General features: G+C 40.5%; 1 protein-coding gene across 2 annotated transcripts in view; it reads right to left on the bottom strand.

The window, feature by feature from the left end:
• EDRF1 (erythroid differentiation regulatory factor 1) overlaps positions 1-16,371 on the bottom strand; it is a 45,475-nt gene that overhangs the window by 5,723 nt on the left and 23,381 nt on the right. For both annotated transcript variants that reach the window (XM_008057981.2, XM_021712309.1), the window contains 7 exons: positions 15,293-15,511; positions 12,634-12,857; positions 11,072-11,230; positions 10,762-10,911; positions 9,165-9,318; positions 6,333-6,448; positions 4,744-4,895 (listed from right to left, as the gene is read on the bottom strand). In XM_008057981.2, the coding sequence (XP_008056172.1) occupies positions 4,744-4,895; positions 6,333-6,448; positions 9,165-9,318; positions 10,762-10,911; positions 11,072-11,230; positions 12,634-12,857; positions 15,293-15,511 (1,174 nt within the window). The remainder of the gene's footprint in view (positions 1-4,743; positions 4,896-6,332; positions 6,449-9,164; positions 9,319-10,761; positions 10,912-11,071; positions 11,231-12,633; positions 12,858-15,292; positions 15,512-16,371) is intronic.

Below are 16,371 nucleotides of genomic sequence, written 5' to 3'. Positions count from 1 at the left end.
GCGGCCACTGCACTCCAGTCTGGGCCACAGAGTGAGATTCCAACTCAAAAAAAAAAAAATCAAATAAATAAATAAATAGCTGAATGTAGTAGCGCATACTTATAGTCCTAGCTCCGGCCTCAAAAATAATTAAACAAATAAAGTGAAACAGTAGAATATTATTTGAAGGTAGTCTACAATTGAATATCTATCTATCTATATATGGCAGACCATAGGTCAACTGACAAAATAATTAAAAAGTGGTAATAGATAACAAAATAACAGTGAAAAAAAGAATCACATTAAATGTGAATGGCCTTAACACACCAGAATTATAAGTCTGACTAAAAAGCAAGACCCAAGTATATGCTATTTATAAAAACTCAATTTTTTTTTTTTTTTTTTGAGTCAGAGTCTCACTCTGTCGCCCAGAATGGAGTGCAGTGGCCACTCCCAGTCACCGCAGCCTCGACCTGCTGGGCTCCAGTGATCCTTCCACCACAGCTTTCCAAGTAGCTGGAACTACAGGTGCGTGCTACCATGCCTGGCTGATTTTTTGATTTGTTGTAGAGATGAGGCCTCTCCAAGTTGCCCAGACGCGTCTCGAACCCCCGGGCTCAGGCAATCCACTCACCTCAGCCTCCCAAATGCGCGGGATTACTGGCTGAGCCACCGAGCCCGGCTAAAAAAACTCAATTTTAATATAAAAGACATAAATAGGCCAGGCATAGTGGCTCATGCCTGTAATCCCTACACTTTTGGAGGCTGACCCAGGAGGATCAATTGCTTGAGTCCAGGAATTCAAGACCAGTCTGAGCAACACAGTGAGGCCTCCTTCCTACAGAACAATTTTTAAGCTGGGTGTGGTGGCTCATACCTATAATCCCAACACTTTGGGAGGCAGGGGAGAGAGGACTGTCTAAACCCACCGGTTCAAGACCAGCCTGGGCAACCTGGTGATATCTCATCTCTACAGTAAATAAAAAAATTAGCTGGGTGTGGTGGCATGTTCCTGTAGGTTAGAGGCTGCAGTGGCCATGAGCATGCCACTGCACTTCAGCCCAGGTGACAGAGTGAGACTCTGACTCAAAAACAAAAAAAAATTTAAATTAGCCAAGTGTGGTAATGCACACTTGTAATCCCAGATGTTCAGGAGGCTGAGGCAGAAGGACTGACTGAACCTAGGAGCTCAGTGAGCTGTGATTGTGTCATTGCATTCCAGCGTGATTGACAAAGTGACCAACTCAAAAAAAAAAAAAAAAAAAAAGGAAAAGAACAAATAAATGGAAAAAAGACATTAATCAAAAGAAAGCTAAGTAGCTATGTTAATGTCAAAGAAGAAAATTACATAGTTAAAAGCGGGTCAATTCTTCAAAAGATACACACCCTAATTGTATATGTATCTAACGGGGCTTCAAAAATCCATGAAACAAAACTGACAGTGTGAAAAGAGAAAGATAAACCCACAATTGGAGCTGGAGACATCAACAGTGCTCTCTCAATAAAATGATAGAAGTAGAAAGTCAGTGAGACTACAGAACCCCTAAAGGATACTATGAACTCACTTAGCCTAACTGACAATTACACAACACTCTATCCCAAAAGTACAGGATACTCAGATTTTTCAGATACACCTGGAACATGTGCCAAGACAAACCATATTCTCAGCCATAAAACAAATCTACCCAAATGTGAAAGAAAACATACAAAGTTGTGGTCTCAGCACATAACAGAATTGAACTGAAAATCCAAAACAGACAGACATCTAAAAAGACCCAATATTTAGAAATTAAACAGCATACTTCTAAATAACAAATGGGTCAAACAAGAAGTTTTGGGATATTGAATATTATTTTGAAACAAATTAAAAAGAAAATATATCAAAATTTGTGACATGTTACAAAAAGCAGTGCTTAGAAGAAAATATTTAGCAAAAAAGGAAAAAAAGGCCATGCACGGCAGTCTGTAATACCAGCAATTTTGGAAGCCAAAATTTCTTGAGCCCAGGAGGTCGAGACCAGCCTGGGCAACACAGCAAGACCTCATCTTTCCTAAAAATTAAAACATTAGCCGGGTGTGGTGGTGCGCACTTGTAGTCTCAGCTACTCAAGAGGCTGAGGCAGGAGGATCGTCTGAGGAAGGTCGAGGGTGCAGTGAGTCACTGCACTCCAGCCTGGGTGATAAAGACCCTAACTCAAAAAACAAAAAAACAGAATTAAATCAGTAGGCTTTCACCTTAAGTAACAAGAAAAGAGCAAATAAAGCCCAAAACAAACGTAAGGAAATAAAAATTAAGAGCAGAAATCAAAGAAATTTAAGCTGATTATATGAAGATATCAATAAAATTGATAAACCTCTAGCCAAAATAACCAAGAAAAAAGAAAAAAGCATGACCAATATCAGGACTGAAAGACGGGCTACCATCAGAAATTCCCTTAGACATTGAAAAAATAACAAGGGTAATCCCGCACCTTTGGGAGGCTGAGGTAAGTGGATTGCCTGAGCCCACGGGTTCAAGACCTGTCTGAGCAACTTGGTGAGACCTCATGTCTACAATAAATAAAAAAATCAGCCGGGCGTGGTAGCGCGTTCCTGTAGTTCCAGCTACTCGGAAGGCTGAGGTGGAAGGATCACTGGAGCCCAGCAGGTCGAGGCTGCGGTGGCCGGAAGCGGCCACTGCACTCCAGTCTGGGTGACAGAGTGAGACTCCAACTCAAAAAAAAAAGAAAAGAAAAGATAACAAGGGGATACTGTAAACCTACACAATCAACAATTTAGATAAAATGGACCCTCATTCACTCAAGAGAAAGACAACCTCTACAGTGTTGTATCTATGAAAAGAAACTGAACTCACCGTTTAAAAACTTCCAACAAAGCAATCTCCAGGTTAAGATGTTTTTATTGGTAAATTCTAATAAATGCTTAAGGAAAAAATAGTGCTAATTCTACAAAATCTCTTTCCGAAAATGGAAGAGGGAACATGACTCTGAGGCCAGTATTGCTCTAATATCAAAACTAGACAAAGTCATTACAAGGAAAGTGAACTGCAGACCAAAATCCCCCATGCACAAACACAAACATCCTCAACAAAATATCAGCAAATTGAGTTCAGTAACACATAAAAATAATATATTACAACAAAGTGGGGCTTATCCCAGGAATGCAAAGCTGGTCTAATATTTGAAGAATCAATGTAATCTACTATATTAACAGACTAAAGAAGGAAAACAATATGGTCACCTCAAGAGATGTAGCAAAAGCAAAATCCATTCATGATAAAAACTCTCAGCAAACTAGGAATGAAGAAAACATCCTCATTTTGATAAAGGCATCTACAAAAGCTCAACAGATGATAGTATACTTAACGGTAAAGAACCGAAAGCTCCTCCCTAAAATCTTGAGGAACGGGATTGAGGCAGGGATGATGACAAAGGGACAGCTAGTAGGACTGGGGAGGGACGGAATGGTTTTGTATCATAATTGTCTGCATATATTTGTCAAAGCTTGAACTGTACACCACAGCAAGTCAATTTTACTGTACATAAATTATAGCATAAAAAAGAGACAAAAATGATCTGTATCCTAAGATTATAAATTGGTAAATATACATAGCATGACTGTTAACAACAGATGTATTAGTATAAATTGTTTTCTTCTTCTTTTCTCTATTTCTCAAATTTTGTAATATGACCAGACTGCACTTAAATTTTTTTTAAACAGCATACTATTTATATTATTTTCTTGCTCTAGTAGTACTTACTAATGAAATTTCAAATTAAATTAATAATGTCAAAATAACAACTGGTAAAACAACGTGACTATACAAGATATACAGGTATGTGAGAACACTTTTTGCCGAGGTGCTCAAGTCTCTTTTCTCTTCACTAATTTTTTGGGCTTCAGGAGAGCGCCTGTCATCTACCTTGCAGTGCACTTGGCCCTGAGTATCAAAACTATAGTGCTGACCCCTCATTAAAGACAATGCCCAGAAATGTTACTAGAAACACTTGGCATCTTTATTTCTGGGTCACTCATCTCTCTCAGAGACAATATTACCAATAATAAGGTATTTACCCTTAGGCAGCAAGATTTTTTAAAATCTATAATCTCAATACGAAGAAGGCTACATGGAGATTAATCTCACCTAGTTTACCAAGAAACACCACTTAAAATTCTGAACTAGCCAAGACAAGAATATAAATTATTATTATGTATATTTTTTGAGTTGAAGTCTTACTCTGTCACCCAGGCTAGAGGGCAGTGAAACGCTCCCAGCCACGGCAGCCTCAACCTGCTGGGCTCAGGCGATCCCTCTGCCTCAGTCTTCCAAGTAGCTGGAACTATAGGCACGTGACACCATGCCTGACTACTTTTTTTATTTATTGTAGAGATGAGGTCTTGCCAAGTTGCCCAGGCTCGTCTCGAACCTGCGGATTCAGGCAGTCCTCTCACTTTGCCTCCCAAAGTGCTGGGATTATAGGCGTAAGCCACAATGCCTGGCCTAAATTACTATTTTTTTTTTTACAATGTCAGTAGAAATTACTTGCATTCTTTTAATCTTAAACATTTAATTAATTATTTTTTGTGGAGACGGAGTCTTGCTATGTTGCCTAGGCTAGTCTTGAACTCTTGTTCTCAAGCAATCCTCCCACTTCGGCCTCCTAAAGTGCTGGGATTATAGGTGTGAGCCACTATGCTCAGCCAGTATTCTTTTTATAGGCAAGGTGCTAGGAAGGAATCCCCACATATAACCATCTAACTTACCTTGTTTTCTTTTTAGTTGAAGACAACAGTTTGATGGACTGAAGAAGAAGAAACGACAACCGAGATTCAAATATACTGAGGAGTTTTGTCACTTCTTCTCGATTAAGATTAGAAGAAGAATCAGCAGCTGGAGCAGTCTCACCACTCTTAGGCTCAAAACAATAAAGAGTTATTTCACTTAAGCTACCCAACAATTGTACTTTCATCTAAAGTGACAGAACTACAGTTTAATTAATCCAGTGAATTTATTAACTAAAAACAAACAAAAAGCACACCTGAGGTCATTTTGATAGATGTAAACGCATAATAAAAAATGTCTCACCCCTAATAGGCACTTACGTAGAAATTAACTCTGAATGAAAACCTGCTGACTTCCTAAAATTAGATGCAACATAGAAATGAGTACCACATAGGACTTGACCAACTAGGGCTAGGAAAGCAATAGGTAGGTGTACCATGGGGACTTAAGGAAGCTGTTAGAAACTGTAGAAGGTAACACAAATGCTGGAATGCCCAGAAAACTAGAAGTTCCTTCCCAAGGAGCCTTCTTAAGTCCATTTACCAATCTACCGCTCCCAGGCAGTTCAGTGGAAAATATAAAAGAGGGCACATCTTAAAACACAAAATAACCCCTCCCCCAAATCCCTTAAGAGACTTTATAGCCGGGCTCGGTGGCTCAGCCTGTAATCCTGCAACCTTGGGAGGCTGAGGTGAGTAGAGTGCCTGAGCCCACGGGTTCAAGACCCGCCTGGACAGCTTGGTGAGACTTCATCTCTACAATAAATCCAAAAAAAAAAAAAAAAATCAGCTGGGCATGGTAGCGCACGCCTGTAATTCCAGCTACTCAGAAAGCTGAGGCGGAAGGATCGCCGGAGCCCAGCAGGTCGAGGCTGCGGTGGCCAGGAGCGGCCACTGCACTCCAGTCTGGGCGACAGAGTGAGACTCCAACTGAAAAAAAAAAAAAGAGACTTTATAACCTGCTAACCAGTACCATGATCTATGAATCCTGTTAAGGCATATGTGTAAGACTTTTAAAACATAAAAGATATATCTGCAAATTATATTATTTCATTTTTTATTTTTATTTTTTTTTTTGAGTTGGAGTCTCACTCTGTCGCCCAGACTGGAGTGCAGTGGTCGCTCCCGGCCACCGCAGCCTTGACCTGCTGGGCTCCGGCGATCCTTCCGCCTCAGCCTTCCAAGTAGCTGGAACTACAGGAGCGCGCTACCACGTCCAGCTGATTTTTTGATTTATTGTAGAGATGAGGTCTCACCAAGTTGCCCAGGCAGGTCTCGAACCCGCGGGCTCAGGCAATCCACTCACCTCAGCCTCCCAAAGCACTGGGATTACAGGCTGAGCCACCGAGCCCGGCTATATCTGCAAATTAAAGGGAGTAGCTTAATAATTCTACCAAGCAAATATAACAAACTGCTGTTAATATGTTTTTACACATAGCATATACGTGTGCATACATACACACTCACACAAAATATATACACAGATAAACACATGCTATGCCCACTATACACATTCACCATTTCACTTAATACAGAAAACACACACAAAGACAATCATTTTCTCCATTTACCGGGTCAGACTCTTCCACAAGCTCCTTCCGGATGAGCTGGAATGCATGCTCAGTTCTCACCATTATATCCAGAGCCCCAGATAGTGTTTTCAATTTTCCAACATTGCTATTCTGACCTAAAGTATTAAACACAAAATAATTACTCCTTTAAAATCTAGAAACCCATCTAACGTTAATGTATTAATGAAAATTCTGACTTCCAAATACTCTAAAGGAGACTCACAAGAATCCCAACAAATCTAAATTCGACTATCACTTAATTATTTTCCCTTTAAAAAAATATTAAGTCTGGCCATAGCAATAGACATAAAAATAATAGTTTTCCTGCCTCACCATTTGGTTTAGTCAGGGTGGGAACACCACCTTTTTAGAGCAGGAGCCAATATCTGAAGCCTTAGGTAAAGGGATGAGCAGAGAAGTCTGGGCTTCTAGAGCCACCCGTTTACCAGCTGCGTCATGTTGGTCAAATAACGTAAGCATTAGTACCAGCTGTCCTACCTGTAAAATAAGTATATTATCTTTCTGTTCAAAAGGAGGAAGTCAGCTCAGTCCATTTTTTTTTTAAGATTAGAAAATAGAGTTTGTTTAGAACGTAAATTAGAGAGAGAGAGGAGATTCACCTCCCCAAGTTAGGGGAGGGGGCCAAAGCCAGGAAACACGGCAGAGACCATAGCTCAAAGAGCACATGGTCACACCAGGGTCTCGTAAGGCAATGGCAGATCCGATAACTAAGGTCTCATTTTATTCCAGAATCTCCCGAGTAAAATTTTCCTACAGCTATCAGATACTATGAAGTACCTCTGCTCTTGTTCTCCTGAAGCTTACTTGTGTGTGGTGGTATCCAGTAAAGGGTTAATCCTGCCCGAACCGAGGTCTGGCCTTTGTCCTTGGCTCTCAGAAGGTAATCTGCAAGCCCTTGAAATGTCCTGCCTGATAAGCACATCTCTGTTTAGCTGGCGGGACTTGGACCTAACAATGCGATTTATCGTGGGGGCTCGGGCCCGATCATAACAGCTCAACATCTAGGGGGGCTGGAGATTTAGAGAACAGCCATGCGGCAGTCAACCGAGTCCATGTGAGCAAGCCGCAGTGAAAACTCTGGACAACAAGGCTTGGGCGAGCTTTCCTGGTTGGCAACATTCCATGAGGACTGTTACACACCACTGCTAAGCTGAGTCAGTGCTGTCTACGCAACCCCACTGAGAGGAGGCCACTGGGAACTTCTTGCTTAGAAATCTCCTGGACTCTGCTTCACATGCCGCTTCCCTCGGCTGACTTGAGTGTCTATCCTTTCACTGAAATAAACTATGACTGTACACAGAACAGTGGGTACACAGAGGGTGGTCCTGGGGACCCCAAACCTGCATTTAGTATCAGAAGTGAAAGCTGTCTTGGGGACTCCCAACGCTGCAGGTGTTCCTTTAAAGCATAATCCCAAACTTTCTAAATAATCAATTATTTCTAAAATCAATTGGATATATGCAATTTCAGTACAGATTTGGCATCTGGAAGACAAGCTGTTAATTATGTACAGAAATGTTGCAAGGACCAGACAGTAAAGACATTAGGAGAGAAAATTTGAGTCATATGTACTAGAGAAAAAAATACTGGATAAGGTAAAATGAGTTAGAATAAAAGGCAGAGCATTTATTAACTTGGCTTACAAAATCCACAAACCTGGCAAAGAAAACCCCCTAAATATTTACACTGTCTTTCTAAGGTATGGGTAGTATTAATACATTTAAAGAGAGGAATTAGCCACATTTATCATCTTAGCAATAATATCGCCATTCTTTTTATGAAAACTATGTTTGCCCATTCTAAGGAATTCAAACTTGGCAGAAAACTCAAAGATGCAAGTGAAAACTGAAGTTCACTCACTCCAAACCCAGACTTAGAAAGAGCTACTGTTAATTCTCATGACTGGCCCACACATTTAGCCAAGCATTACATGGCCAAAAAAATCAGCACAATTTAACAAAAAATATTTTCAGAATCTGCTTTGAATGGGTAATACCTTTCCCGAGTTCCCAAGGCCCAAATGGGACACAGTGGAAATTCCCCTCCTGAGAGGCAATAACATGACCAGTTTCTTGTGCTTCCTTCCAGGACTACTGTTTACCCACACAAACTAAGTCATGTATACTTAAAGTTATTAAATTTACTTTAATTTTACACAAGAAAAAATGGAAATGAAACTAAGTTAACTGCTACACAACTCGTTGTTTCCTGATTCTCTACCACACATGAGATATTTCTCAAAAGATCCCGCTGCAGGAGAGGAGAGCAGGTGAGCAAGGGAAGAAATCAGGAAAAATCATCAGGTGGCTGGAGCACCCACTGACTCCTGCAATGGAAAACCACTTACTTAAGCACTCTCACTTCCTTGCATCCTCCCTACATCCCAACTTGTCATTCCCTTGGTCAGCATCTACAGTAGTGTCTATTCTAGAATCACCATCCCAAGTGCCAGCTCTGTGTTTAAAGGAATTCAATACTCCTTTACAGCTGCTTCTAATTCTCAAGGTTTTCATTTTAAGTCTTTAATTGTCTAAACTGACTTGCCAAAACATTTTTCTCAATAAGGAATCCTGAGCTATAGTTCAATATTTCTAGTCACCAAACATAATTTATTACATTTCTAAGTTTTAAAAAGCACTTTAAAAAGTGTAGAGACTTCTAGTCCCTACCCAAAGTCATTAACTATGGGCAAGTTAAAAAGAAAACAATATTACTTACATCCAAGAGAGATCCACAGGTCTGCCTCACTCTAAGACAATCCAACACTAAGCCAATGCATACATATCTGAGAAATGAAAAAGTAAGACTTACTGGTCATCTGAAATTCTGCAAATGCTACTCTTTCTAACTGTACTCTAAGAAGTTCACATGGAGCATCTTTCAGAAGCTGAAAAAGCTTTACAGCTTTGCTGTAATGAAGATCTGCCAGCACCCGGTGCTGCTTCCTAAGATGTTCATCACCAACCTAGAACCAAAAATAAAATTAAAAAAAAAAAAAAAAAAAAAAGCAAATCCCAAGGCTGGGGTTTTACAGTGAATACTTAGTCAAGTCTTCTGACTGGAAAACAAAATGATTTTTAGTTGCTTTTTTCCCGCCTCTCCGAGTCTCACAGTTTTAGTCTTTATATCTTTAATCCACTGTCAGTTAATTTGTGTGTATGATGTACAGCAGGAGTCCACCTGCAGTCTTCTGCAAGTGGATATACAGTTGTCCCAGCAGTATTTGCTGAAAAGACTATTCTTTCCCTACTGAATTGTCTTGGCACCCTTAGTAAGGCTGCTCTTGCCCTCAGGATCTTAGGCCATTTGGGCAAACCTAAATTTAGGTTGAGGACCTCCAAAGGCTAAGTGGAAAGAAATCCTCTCCAGATTGAGTTGGACCTCATAGCACAATACTTTCAGGATATGGGCAACCCAGAAGTAAACCTATACCAAAGGGACTTAAGGTAAGTAGTCTTTCTTCTGAGCCAAGAAAGGAAGAAAAACTACAAGCAAAAATATTGCTGAGAAACTGTAAGGACTAGACTCCTGGTAGAAGCAAAACATTCTCTCTGAAAGAAGGCAGCTTTATCCCAGGCCTCAAATTATTCCTAGAAATACATGCAATTGAGCAACAGGATTCAACACTGTTGATATCAGACTATCTTTAATAGCCTCAGACTGGAACAATCTAAAAGTTCAGTAATGGTAAAAGAGATACACTATAACATATTCATTTAATGAGTACTATTGAGCTGAGAAAATTAGCAGCTACATGCAGCAACATTATGAATCTCAAAAACGTGTTAAATGAAAGGCAATGAGCCACAGAACATATACAATATGATTCATTTGATTTTACTTTATGACAAAGTAAAAGGTAAATAAATGTATTGTTTAAGTAGCAAAGCACAAAAGAGGGATGGACATCGTAGAAAATTCAACACAGCAGTTACCTAGGTGGCTGCCAAGGGAGACACGCCAGGGAGGGGCACTTAGGGCTCTCTGGCATACTCTTCCATTCCCGAACCTCTAGGTAAACACAGGGGCTTTCTTTTGTTATTTTTTAAAGCTGTACATATGTTCCACATATATTTTCTACACGCTCTTATATGCATGCTCTATTTCACAACAAAAGACGGAAGACTAGTACTTTAAAACTTGCATAGAACCATGACTTTAAGCCTGTATTTTATAACATCTAAGCCACACACCACCCAGGCAAATATATAATTTCGCAAATTAACGCCCAAGCAGTTATAGTAGAAAAAATATATAGCATAGGTGAGAGGAGAAAACACCTACAAGTTCTCCTAAAGTAGCTAATTAGAACAAACTGCATTTTAGAAAAACACATAGAGACGTAAGAAAAGCCCCAGAAACACTTTTAAATCAACTGGGAATTGCGCTTGACTTGGAACAACAATACCTGATTCCTCAGACAACTGTGGTACATGGAGGCCAGCCTGTGGTGGATGGTTGCAGCTCGATACTGACAAAGAGGCTGTCGAGCAGATACTGAATCGACATCACAGTATTTCAGGGACTTCATCATAGCCTCACTGACCTCTTTTTCAATCTGTGAATTTTGTTTTTCAAGGGGAGAAGAAAGATGACAAACTCATCGACTATAAGAATTTTTACAATGTTTAAATACTGCTTATCAAGGAGATGCCAACATTTGTTAAAGGATTATATAAGATTAAGAATTTACTTTATAATCCTGCAAATATTATTACCTGCTCCTGAGCTTTCCTAGATAATGGAGCATAATCTTGCTGCAGAGTTGCCATAGTAAAATAAGTAGTGGACAATTCCCAATTCACTGAATCCCAAACAGCTGGGTGTATGTCTCGTGTTCCCAACGACCTTAGTGCCTTCAAATAGTAATCAACAGCCTGAAGGGAGGAAAAAGTGTAAATTTCTGACTCAGCTTAAATACATACCAATGCTACATTAAAATAAAACATTCTCCAAAACACCCAGATGTTACTTTAACTTGGGAAGAATTTACAAAAGAACAATCTTATGAGGAAAGAAAAAAAAAGTCAATGAGAATACGTTAATAAAGTGGATTGAATGACACAAATTTTCATATTTCTGGTGTATATTTATTCACTCTTTTTTCTGTGTCTATATAAACATAAAAAAGAAACTAAAACAAGACCACTTTATTATTATTATTATTTTTTTGAGTTGGAGTCTCGCTCTGTCGCCCAGACTGGAGTGCAGTGGCCGGGTGTGGCCTCAACCTGCTGGGCTCAGGTGATTCTTCTGCCTCAGTCTTCCAAGTAGCTGGAACCACAGGCACATGCCTCCACACCCAGCTAATTTTTTTAAAAAAATTATTGTAGAGATGAGGTCTGGCCAAGTTGCCCAGGCTGGTTGCGAACCCCTGATCTCAGGCAATCTTCTCGCCTCAGCCTCCCAAAGTGCTGGAATTACAGGCTTGAGGTACCACGCCCTGTCTCAAGATCACTTTGAACTTAAAATTTACTGTGCCTTGAACATTTTTTACTAATGTCATTTAAATGGCTTCATAAACTTATTACATGAGTGCTAGCTTCCTGGCACCCTCTCCAAAACTGGATGTGATCATTTGCCCAAAAACTGGCAATTTGGTAAATAGACCTATTTCTTAAATTTCACATAAATTTATACTTAAAAAATTTTTCTCACCTACGTATTAGCCACTGAACTTGCTTTCACTCGTATACATTTTACATTCAACGTTACTTGCCCTGTTTCCTATTTGGGTGGTTTATTTTCAGTGCTTTTTAATTTTTCTTTATGTATTAAAGGTGTATTAACCTCCAATCTGCCATATAAGTATTTCCCAAAACCTGTGGTTTGCTTTCAACTTTACTTTCTGCTGTGCATTTTAAAAACTTTTTTACACATTCCAGTTTATCCAACTTTAACCCAGGGCTCCTGCTTACTGTGCCACACGAGGAAAGTCCTTCCCCACCCCATCATATGAACTTCCACCTATATTTTCTTCTGGTACTTTTACAGTTTCACTTTCTCCATGTTGATCTTTAATTCACTTGACATTGATTTACTCTGGCTGCCCACGCAATTTGCCGAATCATCTTTCCGCTACCAATTCCATCTGTCACCTTCAAAACTAAATTCTTACTCTTCTTAGGCCAGTTTCTAAGTGTTTTAATAATCCATCTAGTCCTACGCCATCACCAGTATAGTTATTTTTAATTTCATGATATTTTAGTGGAACAACAGCAAAGTGTAGTAAGTGGCAGGTGTGAATGGATGAGGCCCAACATAAAAGCAAATGTATTACCTTATTATAATACAAGCCTTCTTCTGGTGAAAATTCACGTTTAAATTCGTCACCTGCACCACAGTGTGCCTGTGCACAAATTCGCATGAGTCTTCCTGTGTTACATAATAAAAGGGCAGCATTTGTAGCATCCTCAATTGACTCAAAGTTGTGAATTCCTTTTTCAAAGCATGAAAAGCTTTTTTTCCACAACTGTTGCTCTGCAGCAGACACAGACTTGCTCACTTCACAAGAAAGAAAAACAACTGTGTAAGCAGACACAACCGTTATGCCTGTTACATAAAGGGAAATGTGTCCCCCAAATTCATATGTTGAAGCCCTAATTCCCAGTCCCTCAGAATGTGACTGCATTTAGGAGATGGCATTTCCAGAAAACATTGTTAAATAAAGTCACAGGATGGGGCCTAACCCAACATGACCGGTGTCCTTATAAGAGGGAAAGTCACCAGAGGGGTACACAGTAAAGGCCATGTGAGGACACATCAAGAAGGCAGCCATCCGCAAGCCAAGGAGAGCAAATGTTAGAGGAACCCAACCCTGCTGCTACCTTGGTGTTCCACTTCCAGTCTCCAGAACTATGAGGCAATAATCTCTTTTAAGGCACCCAGCCTACGTTTTATTATAGCCGTCCCAGCAGAATAATACGGTAGTCTCCTCTTATCCACAGTTTCAATTACTCAAGGTCAACAGTAGTCCAAAAACATTAAATAGAAAACTTCAGCAACGAGCAACTCATAAGCTTCACAGAATGTGCAGTCCGGAACAGCATGATGAAATCTCCTGCAGTCCTGCCCCGTCTTGCCCAGGCTATGCATCTTCCCTCTGCCCCAGGCATCCAGGCTGCATGCACGGCCCACTCGTGAGTCATGTGGCCGCCATCTGGGTCATCAGACCAACTGCTGGCATGTCCCTGTGCTTGTGTCCTAGAAACTCCCATCTTACTTAATGAGCCCAGGCACAAGAGGAGTGATGCTGGCATGCTGTGATAACTGTTTCTGACCTTGTACTGTGCCTACTTGATAAACTCTACCACGGGTATGCATGAACAGGAAAACACACGGTACACAAAGGGTTTGGTGCGAGCCAGTCTCAGGCATCCCCGGGGATCCTGGGACGCATCCCCCCTGGAGAAGAGGGGTGACCGAGGAACACGCAAGGACAGCCCTCCTCAACTTTAGCTGACATCAAAATAAACAAAGGAAAACATCTGGGCAAGGAGTCATCTTGTGACGATTCAAAAGCTGTGGTCCCACGGAGTGTTGGGAGATTATAATCTGTGCTCTATTCACCTCCTCCAGCTTCCTGCCCACCATTTCCCATGCTCCTTCACTGACTTTCTCTCCAGATGCACCTCCAATGCCCCAGTTCTCCCACTAGCAACCCTCTTTGGGGGGCAACATTTGTGTTCCAAGGACCAAGCACAGTTCAGAGACCAACAGGCACACCGCTATCTGTTCCACATGCCTGCTACCCTCAGTTCCATCTCAGTTGCTTTCTGTTTTCAAGTTGTGTCCAGCTTCTACATTTCACCCATCCTCATCGCTTCCGTGATCACGTTTTTCACACCCCACCCCCCCACGATCACATCTTTGTGAACAGCTCTCAATCTATGTCTCACCAGCCCCAACCGCTCTCACACTTCTACTCAACTAATCAGTAGACCTCTGCACGTTACAAATTCCGCAGGTATCTCAAACGAAACATGGCCCAACTTACTCATCACCCCATGCCCGACTCACAAACCTCTTGCTGCTGCTCTAAGCATACACTGGATCCTCCATCTCTGGCTTCTTCCAAGTGCTGACTCCTCAGTCTGGCAAGCCCTCCCCTTCCTCATATTTGCCTGCTGATGGTCTACGCATCCTGGACCAGGCTACTCAACTACGCCTTTCCAAAAGCCTTCCAAGAACCCTACAGACTCGATAAACACCTCCTTTCCCCACTCTCCCATCATAGGCCATTTGTATTCATCCACAGTATTTTTCAGAGATTTGTATTCATATTTGGCTTCCCAACTAGAAAGGGGAGCATGTTTTAGTCAGTTACAGCTCTAACATAGAGCCTGGCATATGGCTAGCTATCCAGTTGGCATCTGAATGAATCCGATGTGAAGTATAAAAGTGGGAACAGAGGATGGGCGCAGTGGCACACACCTGTGATCCCAGCATTTTGGGAGGCTGAGGCAGGAAGACTGCTTGAGCCCAGGAGTTTGTGGCCAGCCTAGGCAACATAGTGAGACCCTGTCTCTACAAAAAAAAAAAAAAAAAAAAAAAATTAGCCAGGCATGGTGGCATGTGCCTGTAGTCCCAGCTACTTTGGAGGTTGAGGCAGGAGGATTGCCTAAGCCCAGGAAGTCAAGGCTGTGGTGAGCTATGATCGTGCCACCGCACTCTAGCTTGAGTGACAGGGTGAGACCCCCCCAACTCAAAAAACAAAGAAAAAAGTGGGAATGGAGACTACCGAAATGATTAATCCCAAGGGAAAATAAGGTGTTTTTTCCAAATTTTATTCCTTGAGAATTTAAAAACGAGATTCTCTAACAAAGCACCTCTTTATGACATAAAATAAGTGACCAAGTCTTTGCTTGATTCATTAAAAAAAAAAGCATACTTTTCTAATAGAACAGGCAATAATGAGAAGAATTCAAAAAGACACTTACCTACTCTCTCACTCTGTAATGCAGCAGCCTGATTCATATAAAACACACCGATTTCATTTCTAATGTTGCCCATTCTCTTTAATACTTGTACATAGTGTTCTGGATTTTGGCTTTTTAGGTCACTAAACTGCAAGATTTCATTAGCAGCCTCATAGCATTTACAACTAACAGAAAGTTGACTTTCTAAGTCTGTAGACAGATCAGTTGCCCATGCAAATCCTTAAAAGAAAAACACAGAAATATCAATATGTCAATGTAATCCCTTCTTCCTTAATATTTAAGTGAACTTAATATTCTAAATTCAAAATAATAAAAAATGCAATATAGTATAAATATAATACTAAAATTCAATCAATATAACACAGCTTTTAAGTTTCATAGTAAAGATCTCTTTACATATTTTCTTGGGTTAAAAATATTTATTTAAAAGAAATACCTTCTTGCCTATAAATACCAAACAATTCCCATCACCCAGATTTTTTCAGGTATACTTGTTTATTGTACAGACCCAAAGATGTCCACTGATACAAAATTTTTTTTAAAAATTAATGGAAAGCCAGGCAATGAGGCTCACGACCATAATCCCAGCACTTTGGAAGGCTGTGGCAGAAGGATCGTGCTAGAGGCCAAGAGTTCAAGACCAGCCTGGGCAACAAAGGGAGAACCTGTCTCTACAAAAAGCAGAAAAATTAGTTGGGTGTAGTGGTACACGCCTGTAGTTCCAGCTTCTAGGGACGTAGAGGCAGGAGGATCACTTGAGCCCAGGACTTTGAGGCTGCAATGAGCCATGACTGTGTCACTGCATTCTAGCCTGGGCAACAGAGTGAAACCCTGTTTCAAAAATTAAATAAAAAAAGAAGAAAGAAAATTAATGGAAACAGTTCTTGAAATGGTGTGCCAATGCTAAGTTTAAGTCACTAAAGATAAGCTCTCAAAGATTTAAAAATGCCATCTAGTGGGGAGTAAACTCAGGCACAGGACCCAAATTCAAAGGGGAAAAAAATAGCACTTCTATTGATACCACTCAAACATATGGGAGAACATTACTCTCACAAAGAAGTATTTTAAGTGAAATTGCT

This window comes from Carlito syrichta, unplaced genomic scaffold (genome assembly GCF_000164805.1).
Source record: "Carlito syrichta isolate Samal-C Ts95f unplaced genomic scaffold, Tarsius_syrichta-2.0.1 Scaffold303179, whole genome shotgun sequence".
In the NCBI taxonomy this organism is placed as follows: domain Eukaryota; kingdom Metazoa; phylum Chordata; class Mammalia; order Primates; family Tarsiidae; genus Carlito; species Carlito syrichta.
This window is presented reverse-complemented; position numbering and strand designations above follow the sequence as displayed.